This window comes from Falco rusticolus, chromosome 11 (assembly GCF_015220075.1).
Source record: "Falco rusticolus isolate bFalRus1 chromosome 11, bFalRus1.pri, whole genome shotgun sequence".
NCBI classification, from domain to species: Eukaryota; Metazoa; Chordata; class Aves; order Falconiformes; family Falconidae; genus Falco; species Falco rusticolus.
The window spans coordinates 25,194,591-25,218,606 of NC_051197.1; the positions used below are offsets into that span (position 1 = coordinate 25,194,591).

Sequence of the window (24,016 nt, forward strand, 5' to 3'; positions counted from 1 at the left end):
AATCACACTATCTCTCACTGAGAAAGCAGGAAGGCATGTGGATACTGCTTTTTGGAATCACGACAAGATTCCCCCGATGGAATAAGTTATGTAGAAAAGAGTATATAAAACATAATTCTGAACTGAAATCGTCAAAGACTCCTTAATGCTGATATAAATAATTATGCTTTGATGGTTTGAGATATTTGCATGTGGCTCAGTCTACGGGCCTGAGCCAATTCCAGAAGGAGCTGTCAAATTAAAACCCTGTCGCTTATATCACCTACTGCTCTAATCTCCTCAGATCACATGCCAGTTCAGTCAGTCCTGTTTCTCAGCTTTCCAATTTCCTGCGACGCCAAAGCACAATTGTGATCCATTTACACTGCAGAAACACCTGCCAGAGAAAAGATTCGTTAGCAATTGCCCTTACAGTAAGCCGAGATACAAAACAGAACGCTAGCAGGAGCGCTGGAGTTTTGCCACAAACCGAGCATTTTTGTGAGAGTCCTTCAGCATGATGCTGCTCGTTCTGAGCAGAAAGCATTGCTATCCCCTCTCCCTGAAATGGCATGTTGTGGTCCAACACCGCCTAGGATTGAGAAGGGACCACCGGGCCCGCGTAGCAAATTCCTTCAGCTTCTTCCCAAGCGATACAGCTCTGCGACTACAGAAACAATAACACCAACAGAAAAGGTAGAGATTAAATCAACGGAGCAAAGAAGCAAATTTGAATTCCTAAAAAAGGAACGGGGGAAATGGGCAAATAAATCACACTCTGTTGTCATTGTTATATTCCAGTTAATAGGAGTTAAAAGGGATTCAGTTTTGTAGGTCAACTACATTTGGGGAGGTAGGTCCTCTCCTTTGGGGAGAAACGTAACCTTGATAGCATTAAATTCTGGGCACATTAAGACTTCCAAAAGCTGCTTTCCAGAGGATATGGAACATCTGATTTCTGAGAATCGGGGCTCTTACTTTCAGGTTAGGCATCTAAAATCACTTCTGCAAAATCACAGTATTCATTATTAAGGCACAGAATATTAGTGATCAGTTCACTATGTCAATTCAAATTTTAAAGAATGTTCATTTATTCAAATGATTTCTTCCAAGTCAAACCTGACACTTCAGCAGTTAACATTTACATATACCCTTAAGCAATTGCTCTCCAATTATTTCAAGAGTAACCATAAAATTAATGTTTAAGGGCCAGCAGAGAGTGAGGACTCGCTATTGTAAACACTGTAAAAGATGAGCACTGTACAGCAACGCAGCCTGAGCAGGCAAAACATGGAGAACAGAATATAAACACAAAGCAGAATGATTAAGGATTTAGCCTTATTTGCTTGGAAGAAAAAAAATAGGTTAGTAAGCTAGGAATAAGCTAAACACAAAGAACTGAAGAAAAAGAGGACTTTGATACCAAAGGCAATGAGCAATAAAGTCAGAAGGGCCAATGTGGAGCAAAACCAATATGAAAAGTAATCATCGACTGGGAAAGTGGGAGAGAAAAAAGGTTTGGATAGCATGATGAATTGTCACAGAGCAGAGGGCATCTAGACAGGCTCCTGCTTTGCCTACTTCCACATAATCTAATCCACTCACCTGATGTAAGAATACACAGAAGTGAGCAATTACCTAAAGGGAACACCTTTAGTGGAGCTCCAAGGTGCCCGATTTTTCAATATTGGACACTGTACACTCCAAAACTAAATTTATCTCAACGCAATTCCTCCATAGTGCTCAGTTCAAGCCTTAGTTAGGACACTTAGTTGGGTGTCCAACTTCAATATTCTTTCAATATCTTAAAGGCTAGCAGGTTCTTCTAAGTATTAACTTAGGGATAGAATATTTGAAAAAGGAGATTATATATATTAAAAAAATGTCATTTAATGTCGTGTAATGTACGCCCAGGTCACTATTGATTTATTTTAAAAGTGACCTCAACTTTTTTTCAACAGAAAAAAACTTTCCACCCCCGCCCCCCAGCCAATAGAAGAAAGGCTTTTCTGTTCCTTTTCAAATTTCCCTACTGCTACCAGTTTGTCACAAGCAAGTTTTTGTCTGGTGGCTAACATGCTCTACACCTTACTGTGTTTTCACTGGTCTGTACATCTGCATTACAACTGAATTTACTACATATGTTGCATTTTACATACACTGAATTATGTTTGTCTTTATTACCCCTAAAACTGATTTTATGCATCTCCCAAGGCTGTATTCCTTTGTTTACCAGTATCTTACCATGAGCTAGTTGGTTTTTAGCCATTGGGCCTCTGATATCCTCACGTACCTGTACTTTCAAGGCTTCTGCCCCATGCTCCTCTGGGTCTAGTGACACAGATAGCTCACTCTTCACAGAATAACTAGTTGTAATTAATTTGCATTAGGTTTTTTTAATAAAAAATCGTAATATTAAGTCTCATGCCACACAACTGTACAAAGCTAAGCAAAAGTTAAAACGAGGTAGGTAATAGTCCCCTGGTGACTAGATAATAACCTAGCAGCAATTAGATAATTGATGTTGCAGCTAAACAAACTAAAAAAGAAGCCAGGCTGGCCAAGGCAAGCCAGGCAAAGCCTGATAGATGTTGAAGTCCGCACTGTTAGTTTAACACAGCGCTGTGACCGGTGATGAGCAACAGCAGCTCCACATTTACTGGGCTACAAGACTATGCCATAGATCACACAGAACCACCCGCTGCAGTAAAACGACTGACACAGCTCTACTTTCCCGGCAGCTGTGCAGATCTGTAACAAGACATCGTTACGTGATACGGTTTCCTTCAGTGACAGACCTTTGCTTTACTCAGTAAACTTTCTATCTTCAGTTTCCTAGCGCTTGACAGTTTAACATGAAGAGTTTAGGTAAGATCTCAGCTGTTATTTCTGCTCTGTGTGCCAGGCTTCCTCTAAAGAACATTTGTGTATCTGCTTTGGTTGCATCTTGTTTTGGTTAAGATACACCTTTCCCTTCTTCTTATAAATCCCTTCAGATGTAAATTACGTTTTTCAGAAACCCAGCTAAATAGTATCTGAAGCAGTCTCTCATCATTCAACAACAAAAATGTTTTACACCTCCACAAACGGAAGATTAAACTCCCAATCTAGATTTGATAAAGAAACCCTGAGTAAATATTCTAGCTCTTAATGCTAGATAAAATATGCTCTTTAACTTTCAGCAACCAAAAGTGTTTGTCACCTCCAAATAGTTCAAGTAGGAGTGAGATTAACAAAGAATAAGATTATCTGAAAACTGGAAACGAGCAAACTTGTTTTCTGCCTGTGGATTTTGTAATCCTATATATTACGCTTGGGTCATATTTGCAAGACTGTCCTCACAGTTACAATGGTTAAAAATACTCAGGAATCCACCCATGGAATTTAAGAGTTATTAAAATACAAAGAAGCCAACATCAAAATCATTAGAATTAGCTTTCTAGGAACCATAAGTCTATAGCATGATGAACAGGCATGGGAAAAAGCAGGCAGAGAGCCCATGAATCTGTTTTTTTCTAGGACTCAGGCTGTAACCTTGACCAGAGTCACACGTGTCATACCACTGCATTTCCTGCTGAAATCCCTCTGAAGATTCCAGGTTTCTCATGCTCCTTCCAGTGCCCTCAGAGCTGTTTTCTCATTTCCTTGTTAATGGTTTAACTCTGAGTTTTCTCTGCAATTCTTTAACAGACCATTAAAATCATTGCATTATTTTCCCTAAAAAAAAAAAAAAAAAAAAGTCTTATGGGAAATATTTTATAGTGTTTTCTTTTTAAAAAATATTTATGGGAAAGTTTCTATAGTGACTTTCTAGATCTTGGAGTGAAAAGTCTGTATTGTAAGTAAGAATTTTTGAAAAAATACCATGTAATTGGTTTCCATTAACATTAACTAGGAAGCTGAGCTGAATCATGTACAGTTTTATACTTTGGGAATTGATAAAAAAATAATTTCATTTTAAGAGACAAAGAGGTAGAAATCATAAGGTTCCATCATAAGAATTGACCAGTTTTGTTGGAGCAGGTGGAAGAAAACCAGCCTTAAAGAAAAGGTCAAAGTTGAGCACAGGAAGAAGGAGCGAGAAGAGCTCAGGAAAACAAACAACTGTTTCTTTTTCTTTCCCCTACAGCACATTTCTTTCAAATCAAAACCTTTCTACCTAAGCCTCCAAAAAGCTCGTTTCTCAAAGTTACCCGAATTCCCTGCCTGATTTATGTTGGAAGCTTGGATAAAACCAAAGCATTCCTAGGGAATTTTACCATTTCACGGATGCTATGTTTTCCAACAGAAAGGCATTCTTTCCAAAAAACTGTGATCACTTTAAATATCAATACCAATGGCTCAACCATTTTAGATTAACAGTTCGGTCAACACTTCTAAATTTTGTTACATTAAGTAGCTTTCCTGCTACTCCCATAGCTTCAAGGATTTAAACTTAAAAATGAATTTCTGCTTATATTGAAAAGTGTTTCAGAATTCCATTTAAGAACCTCGAAGGAGGCAGCAAACGAGGAAACTTCCCTGCTACATGTATTGCATATTTAAAATCTTGTGGGCTGTTGCCTTTTTATTCCTTGGTGCTGGAAAACGGAAATAGAAACTCATTAGAAGGTCCAGCAGAGGAGCACCTGGTCTATATGCTGCAATAATAAAGGTTTTATACACAAACACTACGAATAAATAGAAAAACACTCTCAAACTCCCAGCTAGCTTAGTGCTTATGCCCGATTTCATTAAGATGACAGCTTTGCCTTTTTTTGCCTTTTTTCCTCTCAAGTGGTGGGGTTTTTTTTGGTTGGTTGGTTTCGTTCTTTTAACACACCGCTTTTTTCTTTAGAGTTCCTTTGGTTTTAGAGAACATTTATCTGTTTGCTCTTGTCTGAATACTGGGAGTTTTATTATGCCTTAAAGGAATAGAAATAAAGCTATTAAAAAAACATGCACTTTTCTCTTCCCAAATCTCAAGGTGAGATTTATTTTCAAACTAAGCATGTCCTTCATTTCTCCTATTGTTTGCATATGCTAATTTCTATGCAGACCAAAAGTTTGACACATTCTAGTGCTTCAAGTTCATAATCACAAGGGAAAACATGTTTATATGTGACTGAAAAGGGGTGTGCTTGGTTTTCACTCCATATGAGAAGGTATTGAAAAAGCCACAGCTTCAATGTACTCACCAAGAGGCAAGTGAAGGGAAGGCAAAATTTTGTTTGATGGTTGCTGAATAGAAACTGGGTGAAAAAAAAAAAAAAAAAAAAAAGAGGCCATTTTCTTTTCCTCCCCTCTCTGGAGACCACCTGAAAACTTCAGCTTATGAAAATGAATTGTTCAGATAAACTATCTCCCACTGTTCTGAAACGGTCATGATTCTCTGACAGAACTGTTAACTTCCCCAGGAATCAGTGGTGTTAAATACGGGCGTACCCAGTAAAGGTGTAACGACAGGCACCTCCTTGCGCTGAATATGGAGTGACCTCAGTTTACAAAGATAAAGCAGCAAAAGCCGCTTTTGCCTGACGAGCTGCTCTTAGCCCTGCAGTCCTTGATGGTGCCACCTGAGCTCAGTCGCTAGGCCAGGCTGACGAGAGAGAAATTTAGGTCATGCTGGACCCTCTGCCCTCTTTCCTGACCTTTGCCAGCTACAGGCAGCTGTGCCCGTTACTGCAAAGGGCTTACAAGCATGTTCCCTAAACATAGGATGGATTTTTTTAGATCTTAATTTCAGTTTCTATGTTGCCCAGCTGGCCCCATCCCACCGCTTCGCTGCAGCAGCTCAGCCCCTCTGGGCCGGTAGCACGCAGCCGCCCCGGCCGCTTGGTTATGCCAATCCCTCGGAAACCGGCAACCTGGTCGGTCTGCAAAGCCATATCGCCTCTTCCGACTCGCGATGCTGTTTTCCAAATGCCCCGCATCTGCAAGCCAACAGACATGTAACGTCTCCTGTCCTTCCATGGAAACACCAAGTTACGATCTATTTAGTCCCAATCAATATATTACATGAGGTTAATCAGTTTGTCTGACCACAGATCTTTAAATATGAAGAATTATCTCATATTAGATGGTCAACAAATATGAAAAGCACTATTGTTTATACCAAATTATTGATAATTACAAGTCCAAGCCCCTTGTGAAATTATTTCTGTATTTTCCCAATTCTTCCTTTTTACTCCCTAGATTTCTTCTGACCCCTTAATTCCTGATTTTTTGCCTGTGCTCTATCATTTTACACCAAAAATTAATGCCCTTACAAGCCACCTGCTAGAAATACTCCTACATATTTTTTTCAGACATTGATAAACTTAAAGAACTGTTCAGTGTGATTTTTATTTGCATCACACCTACTTGAAGTAGATGCTAATGAGTTTGAAAATAATTTGTTCTAATTCTTTTGGGGGTGCAGGGAGAAATAACCGAATTTAAAAAGCCCTATAAAATGGTTCATTCTTTCCTCTAAACAGAAATTTTCTGTGATCTTGCCTGCGAGCCAAATCTTTCTGAAGCCAACCAACATCTCAACTTGAATTCTTTTATGTAAAAGACTATGTATTAATGCAAAGCACACGATGTCTGCATTGAGGAAAGACAGTGCTCAGGTGAAGGCTCGGTATTTAAAGGCTGTTGAAGCTAGAAAGGAGGGAAACTATCCTTATGGTATAGTAATAGCTCACCAGTAAAGATAGAAGAACTGGGTACTTGCAAGTTCTGCAAAGGCTTCTGAAGCTGAGGTGTAACTGGGACACGGGCTGAACCTCAAAGCTGTGGTTTTGCTGGTTTTTGTGGTTTGGGTTTTTTTTTAAATATACTCAGACCGCAGGGACAGCAAAGCTTTGCCAGCCTTTAATTCCACTGAGAAATGCACAAGGTAAAAGGTGTTTGCTGTCTGCATGCCCCTTCTCCAGCCTTCCCCTGAGAACACAGTGCCAGAGGAAAAGCTCCACTGCAGCGCTGGACTGAGCCCAGGGCAGGGGTCGGGGGGCTGAACTTACCCCAAGGAGGGGAAAACTTGCACAGGCAGATGAGGCGCAGCCCCTCTCTGCTCCCCTCCTCCTCTTCGGGACCAGCCTGAGATTCCAGCTGAGCTGTTTCCAGCTATCGGGATAGCAAAATATTTATAAAGCTGATTTTGGGTGCTCATGCTAGCATACCATACACAGTCTGACACTTCTTGAGAAAACTGAGTCACATCAAATCACTCGTCTGTGGCAGAAATTATATTTAAAAACATATGCTGCTACCATGAAGTGCTGGTTCTATTTCAGGAAGAGCTGACGCCGAAGCAGCCCGCTGTGCACAAAGAACTCCCAATATTGCCATGTGCGTATGCTAAAGATTTGGTTGGGAAAGCTGCCTTTTACCTCTGAAGGAAAAGCTGCTTGCCATCTCCCGTAGGAAGTACAATAGCACCAACTGCCGCAATCCCAACCCGTGGCTGCTAGATCCTGTTACTATAAAAGCAAGAACTACTTCCCAGCACTAAAGCTAGTTTACCTCCTGAATCAGCTGCCACCCCTCTTCTGCCCGAGCTGCCAAGGAAGCTCTTTCATCTCTATTCAAATGCAAACCTCCCCTGATCTCAGCAATGAGATAGAAACCACCCTGGGGAGGGGGGAGACCCAGCTAGAAACCATCCTCCTGCTTCAAAAACGACAACAAAGACACCTCCCCCAGGAAAGTCAGCAGAGGAGTATTTCATTCTTGCAATTAGAGATTATTAAAGAACTCCTGTGTCATTCTTTAGCTTTGAAATGGCCCTTCCAGATGTTACATATCTCCACCGCATAGTTCTGTGCCCGTCCTGCCAACTTTGACTTGCTCAGGGATCATGTGCAACGCAGCGATGCACAGAATAACCAGAAACTGGCTGCAGGGTCTTACAAAAGAACCATTGGAGCTTCCAACGTTTTGAAGAATCTGCCCTGCACTCCTTTTCTAAAGTCTCTATTCTAACAGAATGTTTGGAAAGGTGGAAGCTTTTACAGAGAAAAAAAGCATTGCACTCTTCCGCTCTATTTTTATTCACAGAATTCTGCTTTCACACATGATGTTACTGCATCAATAGAATACAGCAGATGTTAATAGGCATATCCTTTAACAATTTGAAGGTAAAAATAATGGAGCAGTTACAAGGTAATGTATACACCTGTAAAGAACTGAGATGCTCAAAATGAATGGCTAATAATATTCAACATCAGTAAGAGGTTAAATGTTACTCATAATTTCTGGTTGCCTCTGAATTATAGCACACATCAGGACCATATCACTTTACAAAGTCTTCGCTCTGGTCAAAGATAATTGGCAGTTTTCTAAGTATGATTATGTTCTCTAACTGGTGCTACAATTCGATTATTACAGCTTAGTTGTTTATCTGCATTTTAACTACAGAATTCCAGAGCCTTAAACCTCTCTTGACTGCTTTTGAACAATTAGAAAGATGCAAGAAAATACTTCTGCAAAGCTCAGGGAAGAAATTTTTAAATACTATACACAAAGACATCAGGCTCAATTAATGCAAATATATTGATGACATCTGCTTGGAAAGATAACACACCTGCTTTTCACCTCTAACACATCTACTTTAAGAACTAAGCAAATCATATTAAGGTACCAGCTCTAACCTAAAAGTTAATGCCCAGAATCAAAACCAATGTCGTGAGATAAACCACTCTCTAGCTGCTAACGTGCTCTGGAAAGAGAGATAACAGCCCCTTCATTTGCAATGGGTACATACCTTATGCCACCTTCCCACACAGGAATTCACTTCTTCATTTTGATCCATGGCATCTCCCTATAAAGGGAACAGATTGCCTTAATCAAATGAGCGAACTCTGGAATGAGTTCAACATCTATCAGGGGCAAGACATTTTCAGCAATTGTTATTTTTAACATGTATGAACTTGTTCTACTGAATTTCCTTCTCGCATTGTCCAAATAAACCTGTCTGATTATGTAAATGTTTCATATGTTCTGCTGTTTCTTTTTTGAGCAACTTTGGTAGCAAATGATGTTCTTGTGACAGTTACAACAGATTGTATTTTCTGGTACAGTAAAGCAAATCTCTCCAAATTTTTTCTGTACAGTAAAGCAAACTACTCTAAAAATCACTTCATTTTAAGGCTAGGAGAGACTATGATGATCACCCAGCTTCCCACAGAACAAATCAGAGAATTTCATCCTGTAATCCTTACATCTAACTCCTCTAACAGTACTCATTATTCCATGCGCATCTTGAAGAATCTGTCTCTTAATAAGCAGCCATCTAGAGCCTTTCTTTTGACTTTGAGTGATAGTTTACATATCCATTTATACTACAGATCATTGCCAGCAAGAATCCCACATCCTCATATGTATCAGACAGGGCACCTTGGTGTACATACAAAAAAAACAAAAAACAAAACCAAACAAACAAAGAGTTGAAGGACTCCTCTGCAAAGCGTCGAATCAGTCCTTGGTGCCTCAATAACCCCAGAAAGCCTCATGAAAGCCTTGAGTTTATCCTGAATAGTTCCTTCTACGTTAAGAATGGGGATGCTGCTCAAAATGTTTGTGACCTCGCCGGAGTTTAGGTGGAAAGCCTAAAACAAGCCACGAAAACAAGAGAAAGTTTCATTTGGCAGTCTTGTTGCAGGCCAGCAAAACCTGCTGTGCACTTGAAAAAGGCTTGTGACATGGCCACAGCTTTGGGTTTATCAGCTAGCAACCCAGACAGTTGTCTGAAAGACCTACTTCCGTATGAGAAAGCCTTCCTGACCTCCCCTGTATGAAGACCCGAGTGCCAAAGACTTACCTTATGGAAAAGGTGGCAGGTTAAATTTCTTGAGTAATCAGGAAAAGCAGATGGACACCAAAGCACAAAAACACCCCCACTTTTTCTATGAAGATATTTCATCAGAAGGGATTAAATTGCCTCCAGTACCTTGTTAGAGGTGATAGTTATGGGGAAGATAGCATTATAGAAAAGTGCAATAGCGAGGCAAGCAAGCTACCAGTGGTTAAAACGAGGGCCCAACAAGCATAATCATACTGAGGTCCCTCACAAGACAGCCTTGGGAAAGGTACCTTCACTGTTATCCTTGTCAGGAACTGTAAAACAATAGGGTGAAAAAAACCAGATGATTCCTGAAATTGGCAGGCTGAGAAGCAAAAAAAGCTCCTTTAAATTTCACTTGGCATACAAGGGAGAAATTTGATATCTCCAAACTTAATTAATTCAAAACATTCACTACTCTGCTTCAGTGATAAAAATGCTGAAAACCTGGTTTGCTCCGTGAGGTACACGTCCCAGAAATCTTTCGGCTGTTGGTGAAAAGCACCTTTACTGATGAGGAGCAATAACATGGAGAAGATTGATTCTGTGAGACAAACCACAGTGACACCAGATCACTGAATCTTCAAGACCCCTGTGGTATTCGGGAGCAGAAAATAAGATCTCACAGTTGCATAAAAAAGCCACCTTTGGTCTTGCACCACTCGGTATTGCCAGCTGGAGGGGAAGATGACACATACCCTAAGTTAAACTAGGAAGATAACAGGTAGAGACTACTGACCCCCAGGATTCAGATGTAAAAAAAAAAACCAAAACAAAAAAAACCAACCACCAAACCCCACACATAAAATCTGATCGCCCTGTTATCCTGTCAGAGACAAACAGAAGTCTCTCAGAATAACCTGGAAAAAAAGTGTCCTCAGGACAGTAGAGTCTCCCACTTAGGAAAACGCATAGATGGACTCAACTGATTCAGCAGCGGTTATAGGATCAAGGAGGCAAAACAGATAGATGGGCTTGATCCTTCGTGCATGAGCCTCAGAGCTCAGCTAATTTCTGACAGAGGGGAAAATTTCATGTCAATTTGTTTGGATTTCACCTGAAAAATCCCCAAACGTTGAGATGCGCTGCACACTGTTGATCACTGCAATGAGGTTTCTCTGAGGGCAATTCCCAACCCAGGACAGATGCAGCCATGGAAACAGATCTGGATAAGGAACTGTGGTGAGAAGATGCCAGACGTGCCTTGCCACTGTGACAAGCACCACCCCACGCTCCGCACAGCAGCTAGTAAGAAACAAGGCACTTCAGACAGATCACCACGCCAACAAATACCAACACCGTACAGCAATGTGTCACGGCTTACAGCCGGCTGGGAGGGCTCTGCAAACACGGGCAGCAGCGTGATGCACAAAAAAAGCTAAAAGTCTGAATGGGAATGAAAAGGAGGAGACTATTCAGAGACAAGGATTTCAAAGGGCTTTCTTCTTCTTGCTCCTTCTTCTTTATCCCTTTGCAGCCAAGCTGGCCAAGCAGCTCGGTTGACAGGGTCCCTATTCCTGCTGGAGTGAGCTGGGAGAACAGCCCGGAGTGGGAGAGGAGCCGCCGACGCCTGCAGCGTGGCCGCCCGGCCCCTGCCCAGCACATTCAGCGCTGAGTGCGCCCACAGCACCTGCAGGCGTATGAAGGTTTCCACTTCAACGGGTCACTGCTGTTTGTAGAGCTATTTTTAAGAAAAAAAAAAGAAAGTTATTTCATATCGCATTGATACACGTGGATTGAAAGACAGAACTGCTTCACCTAACTGTTCACCCTGCCGATCTTTCTTTTCACCTCAGCTCTCCTGGCTCAGCCCCCACCACAACCACCTTCATTCTCTCACCACATGCCATTTCCCCCCCTGAATATAGTGAAAACATTCGGCATTAATCTGGGCTTCAAGTTAAAAAGTTGAATTTACTTCACTTCTGTGCCCAGACCAGCAGTCGTGTGGAAAGAGTTATTTTTTTGTGAATATAAATACATTAAGTTTTGCAAAGGACACTTACATCTCCCGCAGTTACGGCCAGTAGCACACCAATTTGCAGTAATACCTGGTTCAGTTCTACCATTTCTGTGAGAAATTATCATTTTAGTCTGCTACCGAGTTGCTTATGAAGTGTTTCAGATGTAAGGTAAGGGTTATGAAAATAAATAAGGGTTAATTATATTGGCAGTTGCTTATCCAAATCATCCTGGCAACTCTGAAACTGTATTATGTTTCTATAAAAATCTTGTTAAAAAAATGGGGTTTCATGGTATGGTTTTGACTTGCACATACAAAAGTGTGCCCCACTGGTTTGTGGGAAGGTTTACAGAAACATTAATGTAGGCAAATATAGAGAAACACTGTGATTATTCTTAAAATGTTTGGATATCAATTAAAAGGGCCTCTGTCATCTCAATAGCGGAGGAACAGAATCACAGCCAATGCTCATAGGAAGGCTGCAATACATTTTTCCATAAAACAATTTCAATGACAGGTACAGGCTTGTATTTAAAGGACATTATAAAAAGTAACTTTCTCAATCCAGACCTGAAAAAAATTATGAAGCAATGGAATTTGCTTCATACTGAAAAAAATCTTCTGCTTACGCACAGATAGGTGTGAATTAAGCAATGCTACTAATCGGCAGGGGAAACAATCAGCAAATAAACTTGATTGTTAATATTTACATAAAAAAATAATCCTGGCCATTATGAGGACATTACTCAGCACAACATTTAAGTACCGCCGTCTTCTGCTACTTATAAACTAACTGATCAAACTGAGGAGGCAATGACAGAGTGACGGGCTCCAAGGCCAGAGCCCGGTGCTTCCCCCTGCACCCCCCGAGCCCCACGGCGCCGGGGCGGGGGGAAATCCCTGCTGCTCTGCGGCGCGGGGAGCCCGGGAGGCAGCAAGCCTCGCTCTGCGGCAGCGGTTAGCGCTCGCTTTCCTTGGGAAGCACCAGTAAGTCCATTGTTATGGAAGCCCTCAACTCAGAAAGGAACATCAGCACGTGAGTAACTGTAGGCGCTTCTGTTTAAAGACAGATGCAGGATCAGCCGGCTCCCAACACTGACTGACACCTTGCACATTTTTACCAGATACAAGAATGATCCGCGGGCCTGAAATGCCGTGAGATCGGAAGGACACAACTCAGGGCGTTTGTGGGCTCATGGAAAGGTCTGGGTCTTTGGAGATCCCCAGGTCCAACCATTTTTTAAAAGCAGGGCCACAGACCAGGTTATCCAGAGCCCAACCAAGCCAAGGGTTGGTCACTTGAAGCCAGGAAGTAAATTTCCACCACCACTTTGTGGACAATTAATTCCTACGCTGCACTGCTCTAATGAAGGGTGGTTATTTTCCTTTCTTTTGTTCAGACAGGATTTCCCCTGAAGCAGCTGGTCCCTTGTCCTGTCCCATCTTGTCCCTTGTCCTATTGCCCCTTCTCCTGTCACCATGCATCCTTTTGAAGAAAGGACCGCTGCCTCCTCTACAGCTACCTCTTAGGTACTAGAAAACACAGCACATCTTCCCCGAGTCTTCAAAAAAACCACAGTAGTTTCTCCTCCAGTGATGAAATAACCAACACAGGCATCAGGTGGACAGTCAACACAGGAGAAATACATTAAAGACGACAAAGAACCCCAAATGTTTTTTTTTCTAAGAAGAATGCAAACACCAACAAAATATCTGTAGCCCTAAAAAGTGAAAACAAACTAACCTGTGCACATCGAGCCATCTAAATATACGATCCCCGTTTTCAAAATAACGTTTTCTCTTACAGAGAATCCCCCAGAAGGAGTCACTGGCAGGGCTTACATTAGCCACAGAGTGACCCCCACCACTGCAGCATCAAACTCAAGATGAAGGCCACTAGGCGGACACAGGTTTCAGGCTAAGACACCAAAGGCTTTGGAGAACCTTCCACAACAACTGAATTAACAGTAGCAGGAGCCTAACTTTCATAGGTTTTTGTTTTGTGTTTTGTTTTTGAATGAAATACGTTCAGCATTCTTGACCATTTTATGCAGAGTCTAGAGTGACCTTCGAAGGGTACACCTACATCCAGCTCGGATAAGGAACGTGTCCCCACAAAAACCTGAACCTTCTCCACTCAATTTGCTCGCACTCTGTGTTGTTGCATGCTATGTAGACTTCCCACATCTAACTTACTTAGATAAATTTACTTTAATACTGGGAATACTTGATTTAGAATCATTAATTTTCTTTCTTTGTGTTCTTTTGCAAGCGTAATAGTTAAAATTACTTCTGTGGAAAATTATAGGAAAATCGTATTAGCTCTGCATGACACAACTAATGGTATTAGGGTATGCACTTTATCCCTTAACTTCGGTAAATCAGGTTTATAGTTCTGTTGAAAGATGCACATATTACTTTAAATAATTGGAGTTAAGAGGGGTGTAACAGGAAAGCAGAAGTTAACAGCACAGAATTTCTTTGTAAAGTGCACAAGTCATGCCATTTAGAAGCACCATCATCACACTCTCCAGCAGACTGCAGGCAGGATTTCTGCCTTCCAGACATATATGATATGTTTGGACTTGCTACCTTCAGAGGAAGGCAAAGAAGTTATTGAACACTGGTGTCTTTCGGTAAGAGCAATGAATTTCTAGAACATTTAAAGATTCAAAGCAATCCATCTCAAAATCAATGCTTTACAATATCATTTATATCAATCATGTTGCGGCACTGCTCGTGCAAAACGAATCCGGCCCTGTGTGAGCAGCTGCCTCCTCAGGCACAGGTGTGCACCTACAGCTTTTCCCTAACTTTAAAATACTTCATACATTATTTTTTCTTACATTGTGATCAATTTTCAACAGTAGAAAACCTGCTGTGTTTAGCAGTTATTAGCTGTCTGCTCAGCAAATGTCGAAGCTGCGTCAATTTACCTCGTGACCCGAGCGGAGGGTGTTGCAGGGTCAGTGAGCTGCCCTGGGGAGGCAGCTCTAACAGCAGAGCCAGACAACTGCTATGCCAAGGATGGGTTAGTTGCACGTTCTAATAAATGGCACGATGACAATGTCATCACATTTTTTAGCATCTAAATCTTAACCTGAAAGTTCCCATACAGACTCTTTCTGACATTTCAGATAGTAGAGAAACTACCTATCACTTCCTCTACCCTCCAGAGCACAAACCCACAGCAAAATAAACAAAAAGTTAAGGTGAGATCAATCATGATTGCCTGTAGCCACCACAGAGATACAACTCCTGTGATGGTCCTGAACCCCCTCACTTTATCAACATTTTATGACACAGCAGAACTCCCGTTTCTCTGTCCTGCGGCTAAAAGCTTCAAGGTTATTGCTGGTTTTTGGAGGAGCCTCTGTGTCTGCAGACGATGCCACATGCTCCATCGCTAAGTGTGCTATGGAACATTAAGAGCTGCATTAAAGAAAACCAGACATTTATCTCTGTATTTCAGATATAAACTGTATCTCATATTTTACTACTTACAAAAGCAGTTGACATAGACAGGATATAGTCCATGACTGTTTACAAGGTTAGCAATATGCTACTGGTCAGCTGAATTATTTTTACAGAAATAAAAGGTGGGCAGGTCCTGCAACATGTAGGAAGATGGGAGACTAAGACAACAACTGTAGGTAAATGCTGTGAAAGAACCCATGGACAGGAGGCAAGAAAATCTTTGCTACAGGTCAAGATAGCGTGGGAATGACGACTTACACGTTCATACTTGTTGTGCCCCCAAAATTCCATCATTAAGCAGTGACCGCAACCCATATATTTTTTCCATTTTTATGTATCTTTCCCCAGATACACCACCTGCAATGGGCATTATTGCCTGTTGCAAGAGCTACTGTATACCTAAGGACCTAAAAATTAGAAAATATTTACACCCACCCCCTCCCCTGATGTGACTGGTAACACATCTGAAGGCATTAATCCCAGAAATAACAGTATAAATCACGATTCCAGAATTTAAGAGAAACACATTAAAACATATGTTGCACGATATGATGCACAAAGAATCGCCAGGCTAGCGATGGCAAATTTATTACCGTTTTGACTTGCAGACAGTGTGAAAGATGAGAACATATTGAAGGTATCTGTGTGATGCTTCAGGAACATCTCGTATTAAATGGATAAATCTCTGACATATCCAGTGCATTTAGCAGATTTTGGGCAGATTCTGTTCTGCTGAAGTTCTCAAAGGCTATTCCTTGCTTTTAGGAATGGCTAGACAACACAGCCTTCTCCAGTCTGCATCAGGGTAAAAATAAGCCTCCCAAGAGGCAAATTACCAAACACAGTGTTCTCCTCACCCAAAATTTCCTATGTAGCTCATTTACCGTATTCATTATTGTCTCACATTGTATGGCCAAATGTCTAATTTGTTCTGAAAAGAATTTCAACATATGAGAGCACTGCACTTAATTTTTTACATCACTACTTTTGTAACGTATCAAAATTAACAACATGCATCATGAGGCACGCACATACCTTCTCAGTGGAATAATAATGTGAATGTACATGCATATAAACACATAATTAACTGTAATTTTGTAGTTACAAGATCATCCATCTGCGCTGGTATTTGGGGGAGAGAAAAGGCTAGATGAACAGACCAACAGGTACCGACCAAAGCCAGAAAAGTCAAGAAGATTAAAAGTGAAAATTAATCAAATTCAAAAGGGTCTTTATATCATTGAGTGAATTTGTGGATGATTCAATTTGATAAAGCTTCGGAAGGTAATTTAGGGCATTAATCCACTGAACACAGAAATAAATTTGTTCTACACAGATTTCACAAGGAATTGTTGCAAATTTATTTCAGTTGAGTAATCTCACTTTAGGAGGTTCTTTATGTTTGGGTTTGCTGGTGGTTTGGTTTTTTTTTTCCTTTTTTCTTTGTTAATCTTTAATCCCATTATACCCTTTTTAGCAACTTTTCAGCAACCAGACTAATTCTTCCATCATGCATAAAACAGAGGCTCTTTCATACAAGTTTTATTACAGAATGAGATCTCCCCTCTCTCCAGTGGAACCTAAAATCTAACTTTCATGCAAGATGCAACAACTGAATTTAGGCAACATTAGGTCAATGAATGGCTGAAAATACCTACCGTACAAAGCAGGTATACATGACATTCTGAATTAATCTTTCACTCTAACACCTGTGTTAGTTGCAGAATCTTCAGCAGTGGCATACGTACTAAGACCAAGTGGAGCACGGCTAAATATTTTTATTCCCTTCATTTGGGATATATCTTTATAAAACCACAGATGTGCCTTCAGTAGCAAATCAGCATCAAGAAAATCACGACAGCTGTCCTCAAAAATATCAGAATAAGGAACACCAGAACAAGCTCTACAGCAGGGGATTTGAATACGTAAAAGCTTGCCCCTGTCCTCGCAGCAGTGATCCTGAGCAGGAACACCTGAACTGAGGAAGGGCTTGGCCAAGATGCCCCACTACATACAAGAGGCAGTTGGTGAGGTTCCATTCAGTCACACCGTTTTTGTCTTACCATCTGAAGTTTTTAAGGGCACGCTGCAAAATTTATTGATAACTCACAGCCCTAGAAAACAATCACATCCACGCTTTCTGCCCTAAGGAATAGTATTAGCTGCTGTGGCCACCTCATAATTCTTATGAAACTGTGAATAGCTGTATTACAAGTGCTGAATAGCATTCTAAAAACAAGTATCATTTTCTTATTTTCTTCACTGCTCATAATTTTGTTACATTAGACTTGTCTCTCACAAAAATCAATAACAAAGAAAACTAGTGTGGTGCTCCTCAACTCGCCTGCCAGTTGCCGAACAAAGGCTGCCAGGTAATTAAGTGTTTAGATTTCATTTGGTCTCAAGTTAAGATGGACTCAGCTCAGTGGAGCTCAGGATAATAATTCACCATTCCGCTCCTAATACTTATCTGCAGTAACAGGGACAAATCTGCAGTTAAAGATCCTTGGAGAATAACTACAGACATAATAACAATAATTAATTGTTACATCTTCAACATTTTTATGTTCAAAACCTCAAAGCTTCATTACTGCAGGTCAAACCTACACAAGAAAGAAGCATGATGAAGCACTCTGTAGGTTATACTTGCCCTTTTTTGTAAATTTTGTTAACTTTGTAACCAACTCTTTCATACATAACATGGAGGGGTTTGTGCTTGTGCTTGCACTGCCCTGTTTGTGCACCGATGAACATGGGACAGAGGAACAATTAATGGGGGTGTGCTAAGCCGAGGTCCTCAGAAAGCTGCCAGGTTTGGGAACAGCCCCAGTTTGGGAGACAAAAGCAGCAAGAATGAGCCAGGGAAGATGATGAGGGGTTGGAGGGGTCTCCTGGACAGGATTTCAAGAGAGCAGGAACAGTGAAAAAACAAGCAGCAGTTTAAGGTCTTCTTTACATCCTATTTCACCAATAAAAATCCATTCAGTATTATGAAACTACAGGGTTGGTCTTGACTGATAGGAACAAGAGAAACATGCTTTTTTTGTTTCTTCTTTCACAGCTTAGTTGATTATTGTATTTCGAAACACATGCCCCTGTAAAGTCTTCAATATATTTTTGCTAAGAATTTTCAAAAGTTGCAGTTGAGCTGGTACTAAACTATTAACTCCATAAAAACACCAATAACATAGTCCAGATCTTAAATAATAGGTCAAGTGGCAAGGCATATCCAAAAATTTATTGAAAGTTGTCATTAAACAGATTTATGAGTTATGTGAGAGTTTAAAGGTTTAACCTCATGAAAGGTTTGTCTTCTCCTTTCATTCAACAGTGGCATCCCCATCAGAATCTTGTAAGGTTTTAACCTGAACCTTCAAGACTACTGTCAAAATCTGGGCCCACTGACAGATAGGCCAGAATTCATGACCTACAAACTCTTTTAACTAAACCTTCAAGCAACCACAGCTGAAGATTTACCTCTGACAGTTTTCAGTGACACATGCAGGAACCTTGCAAAGCAAATAAGTAGTTTTTCTGAAATTGAAATCAAACAAACTAAAGCAAAAGAATTCACAGATGCAAATAAAAACCATAAACCAAGATGCTTTTCTTACATATTTTATGTACCATCTCATATCTTTCAGTTTTACACGTGAACTAGTCTCTGCACTAAAGTTTCAGACATTTGAGATTGTTCTTTGCATTTGCATTCTTATTAAAAAATTATAAAATTTTTGTTTAAAGAAAAATTAACACAGTACACCAGTCTGGATGCATGGCCTGTTGCTGTGTACCACCTACCAATGAATTTTTCGGGACTACATCGTTATTTTCAAACTTGCCCTCTACAATAGCATCACCACTGAGAAGAATAATTTACAGACAAGTCAATGACAGCTGAACAACGGGCTCTATGTCACCCACTGGATCACAGTTCCATTAAAAAGCCACCTTTATCTTTGTCAAGTGCATGAACTCCACTGAAACATACTTCATACCCAAGTGATCTGTTTTCAATCACCGCCTCAGAACTGTTGTATCGTGTTAACAGGCTCAGGATAAAACCAAACCAAAGAAGGTAACTACACAATTACTACTGAAGTATGTAACTGTTCAGAGAACAAAAGCAAACCTGCCATTACTCTTAAAAAAAAAAAAAAAAAAAAAAAAAAGAAGTCAGTTAAATAACACACAAGCAGCTCTGAATATGACATTCAGAGATTCCAGGTTGTGGCACATTTTTCCTCGGATTAGCTGAACTGTAACCTACTTGGCCAACAGTTTCTTCAGGCAGGGATTTTAATTTTTCATAAGCACACTGCTCTAATAAAGTACTTGGCATTAGTTATGGCTTTTGAATTAACATGCATTCATGACATTAAATTTTAAAATCACTAAGCCATTAATTTTGACCAGCTTTTTCTTATTCGTATATGGTTTGCAAGAATTAGCAACAAAGTGCATATTTCACCAGCAAAAGAATGAAAGCTGTACTAATAAAACTTAGTTTTGCAGGTCCCTGCAGAGAATGGTAATATTTTACATACCGATTGCATATCAAATGAAAGCCAAAACCAAATTTGCTGTTCTGATAAAGGCTTACTCTGTCAAATGGAACATAGTAGTTCAACTTATGATCAAGGGCAACTTAACACACAATCTGCTATCTACATTTTCTTCCGTATTCAGAAATAAAAAGGTTTACAACATAGCAGAACAGTTCTATAAATCACCTAGCTCAAGCACTGACTTTAGTACCCATTTGTGAAACTTTCCTGCTACACAAATTTCCAGGTAATAACTAAATAGCTGAGCTCAGTTGCGGATGCTGATCGACAGTTTCTGCAGGTATGCAAGTCCCGGCAGCTGCCCTACTTCACCTTACAAGGAGTTCCCCCTTTGTCTGCTTTGTTCAGGGTAGCGTTCAGAAAGCTCAAATACTATAAATCATAGGTATTTTAGTTTTTAACATAAACCCGTTACTTCAGATATATCTACTGGCTACTATAACCTTGCTACTAAAAGCAATAATCACCTGCTGACAGTATGGGAGCCCAACAGCAGACTTCAAAACCCGTTTTCATCTCGTTTTATCTTGTTTCGTCTCCTTCATCTTGCACTTATGAAACAGTGTAGAGTTACGACACTGAAGATGTTTAATAGAAACAGCCAGTTTGGTATCTGATTCCCATGCTAGTAACATTCTACTGTTCAATAAACTACAGTCAGTAAAGTAGCTCAGTTTTAGTTATACGTTTTAATTGAGTACAATTTACACACTTTATACACTGCTAAGTAGTGCGTCAAATTTGCTCAACAATAAGACTGTGGCTCACTAAAACAGATGTCTGATCCTCCAGCTTCCTCAGTTCTTAGTATCGGTTTTCTTTATTACTCTACATTAACTTGTAGATAAATTAAGCATAACGTAAGTGTCTAAAATTCCAGCTGTGTTACAAAATGCTGCTGTAAGGCTAAATTTTTAAGTCCAAGTAGTTTCGTAATCTATGTGCAGTTATTTATAAAGGCAGCAGGAATGCTATTCTGACAACCTAATTAAACTTCCAATAATGTCAGCAGGAATCTGATTGCAAAATGGCTCATTTTATAAACATCACTACTTTTATGACTAACAAAAATATGCATGATCAGGTGCCAACTCCTTCACAAATACATATTTTACAACTTGTGTTGTAAACTGCTTGCAAGCACAAAATTCCAAGATGTTAAAGGTCTATGCTCAATCCATAAAAAGTGGCACAGTTCATACAAAGATTTCATGGATTTTGTTCTTCTGCCAGTTTCGCTTTCACGTAACTGCACTACTTTCAGAGAAGTTGCTCCCAATATATACATGAATTTACACCTTAATCAAGCCATTTCCTGTATACAATATCGGACCTGGGATTACACATGCTTTTAAAACACAAGTGAAATACAGGAGAAAAGAGATAACTGGACCTTGCCAAATTTTAAGGCCACTATATAGTCCGTATATCATGGCGCACGTGAACCACACAATTCTTCAGAATTTGCTTTTTAAGTTTGCTGCCCACTGTAGAAGTCTCTTTGAAACTGCACGGGCCATGAAGTACTGATTAAATCTGAAAAAAATTACATTTCTAACTGGAAGTCCTTGAAAGTTAAAAAAAAACATACATGATATCCCACTGTTTCAAGCAGTAATGAACCCCAAATGGAACCAGTTCTTCATGGTAGCAATTGCTGTGTTGACAACCATTACAGCTTTTCTAATTACAGCATGGGTTAAAACAAAGCATTGAATGTTTTAGCTCACTCATGTATGACATGGATACATTTATAATAAGCTGAAGTATTGGGAAAAAATAGTCATTTGGTACTGACCAAAGCCCACACAAACAGGAGACCTTCTAGTAGTTCTGTATTGCCTGCTCTTCTCAGTCACTTCCCAGAATCCGTTCAAAAACCCAGTGTCAGCTTCCTCAAAGACTGGAGTCACCAGGGTTTTTTTGTTTGGCGGTTTGGGGTTCTCTTTTATGTTTCCATTAAGACCATTTAAAAATAGTAGTCTCAAGATAGCAGGGATGAAAACATAATAACAAGTCCGACCTCACAGTCCTCATAAATTTAAGACCTTGTTTTAAAAACCTCCTAAGGGTATGTGCCTTCTGTTTTTATCAAAAATGAAGGTAACATCAAATAAAAAGCAAAACTAATGAAGAATAGGTAGAACATTTTACTTTTGTTAAACCTTAAATGTAAAGTATATTAAAAAACATGGTTTGGAATTTCAAGAACAGGAATATAAACATGTATTTTCTACCCCAGAAAAAAAAAAAAAATCCATGCGGGTGTTACAGTATTTGATCATTCTCTACATCCACTGGTAATGCAATATCAATTTAATGTTATTAAACAGATACAGAGATACCATAAATTTCATACAAATATCAGGGTCTTCTGGCCTCAGTTATACTGCAGATCAAGCAAATCTGTTCTTTGGTAATTGGAGGAGGCTCATTTTCCATTCCAATGCAGGACTGTTAGGAGGCCATATCAGCCACTCGTCTCAGAACATTACAACTCTTGTAGACATAGCCTAGGCTATTTTTGTCACAAGAAAATAATATTAGATGTGGTATTAGAGGTATAAATGCAGAGAAGTTAAAATTATTCATTCCTTGTGGCAGCCATTTCAGGACAAAAAAAAAAAATCCAAACTCTCCTTCTCTATTCATTGTTTAATCTAGGTAACATTTAGACTCATATGTAAAGGTATTTTGATAGATGGGAATGTACACATGCACACCTTCAGTTTAAATAAAGAGACCTGTGTAGAGAATGGCAATTTAAAGTTAACATGACTTGAAGATATTCCTATAATAAAGTTTAAAGATCTAGTAAACTGGGACATTACAAATCCAAAAAAAGTGTTTCTTAGTTTTTCATCTTCCCTTTTTCAACAAAGACTGACAGAATATACATATACAGGTTGACATTTTCATTTTATCCAAAACAATTTTCACTTTGCTCAGTTTGCAAGTCCTATTGACTAAAATGTAATATCATTCACAACAAAATATTTTCAGTAAGTGAAACAATAAGCAAAGAAAACCAAAACTAAGCTCAGAAGCTAAGTGGTTTAGAAAGCCTGGTAACATCTATGTGTGCATAAGTGTGTCTATAATTTTTTTTTTTTTTATACATTAGATATATATAGACACACACACACATATATACACACACACGTGCGCACATGCGCACACGCATACACACATTTGTAACCTGCAGTGAAGATCAATCTATTTTCTAATAAGGAACAAAACACATTATTTAAAAATGTGGCTAATTTAACAAAACAGAGAAGAAACTGCTGCTATCAAAATATACAATTTGGATTGCAGACTAGAAGGCTAACAACATTAAAAAAATAGTTTTAAGCAAAACCCCTTTGCTTCTGAATAACAACAGGTATCAACCTGCCATAGCACGAAGCATCCAAACAAGATTTTATAAAAAGTTTAAACTGTGACCCTTCCTCATTTGTAAAGTTCTTGACATAGTGCGAGCTCTGGTCTCCAAACTGGAGCCCCTTTCATGTTTTCTCAATCCATACTTCAGGAAATAAATGGCAGCTGAAGGTTTCAGAATCTCAAGTGAGATTTGTGCTTTACCATATACCTGAAAAAACAAAACAAAACAAAAAACACAACAAACCCAGAAAACAACATTACCACTCTTTTGGTAGTAAGGAATTTTACTCTCCAGAGTAACACACACAGACTTTGTTAAAAAAAAAAATAAAAATCTTATAGAATTTGCAAGTTGCCAAAGAGATACAATGTCTTATATGCCATACAGTTCTGTATTATGCACAATATTTGTCCCACAAATACTGGGAAGTCAGCTAAAATCTTTGCTTCAATGAAAATTCAAGTTTTCTAAGGCATCACATAACTTCTAACATTGAAAGGCTGTTGTTAAAGATAACTAGTTCATTCTGAGAATTCAGATATTTAGTTTAGCTGAGAATTATAAATAAGAAGCCACAGAAGTCTGATGCTTGGAATTATTTTGGCAATTCCCATAGGATTTTTCTTTTTGAAGTTCGCTTAATCGTTCAAGCAGTTTGCTGTGCAATCAACATGAAAAGATTAAACATTCATGAAATGCATGGGCTTCTCCCTTCCCTCAATATTTCTCCAACTGCTTCATGATAAGAAAGTTCCTTCTCTGCAACATGAAAAAGGTATTGCAATGAACTTCCTATTCAGACAGGCTCTGAACCACACAGAGGCAGAAGCAATGCT

The 24,016-nt window shown here is 39.5% G+C and overlaps 1 protein-coding gene across 1 annotated transcript in view; it reads right to left on the bottom strand.

The window, feature by feature from the left end:
- Positions 1–18,435: 18,435 nt before the first annotated feature.
- CDC73 (cell division cycle 73) overlaps positions 18,436–24,016 on the bottom strand; it is a 113,174-nt gene continuing 107,593 nt past the window's right edge. Inside the window, exon 17 of the mRNA XM_037403564.1 lies at positions 18,436–23,387. Within this exon, the coding sequence (XP_037259461.1) occupies positions 23,351–23,387 (37 nt within the window). The 3' untranslated portion in view covers positions 18,436–23,350. The remainder of the gene's footprint in view (positions 23,388–24,016) is intronic.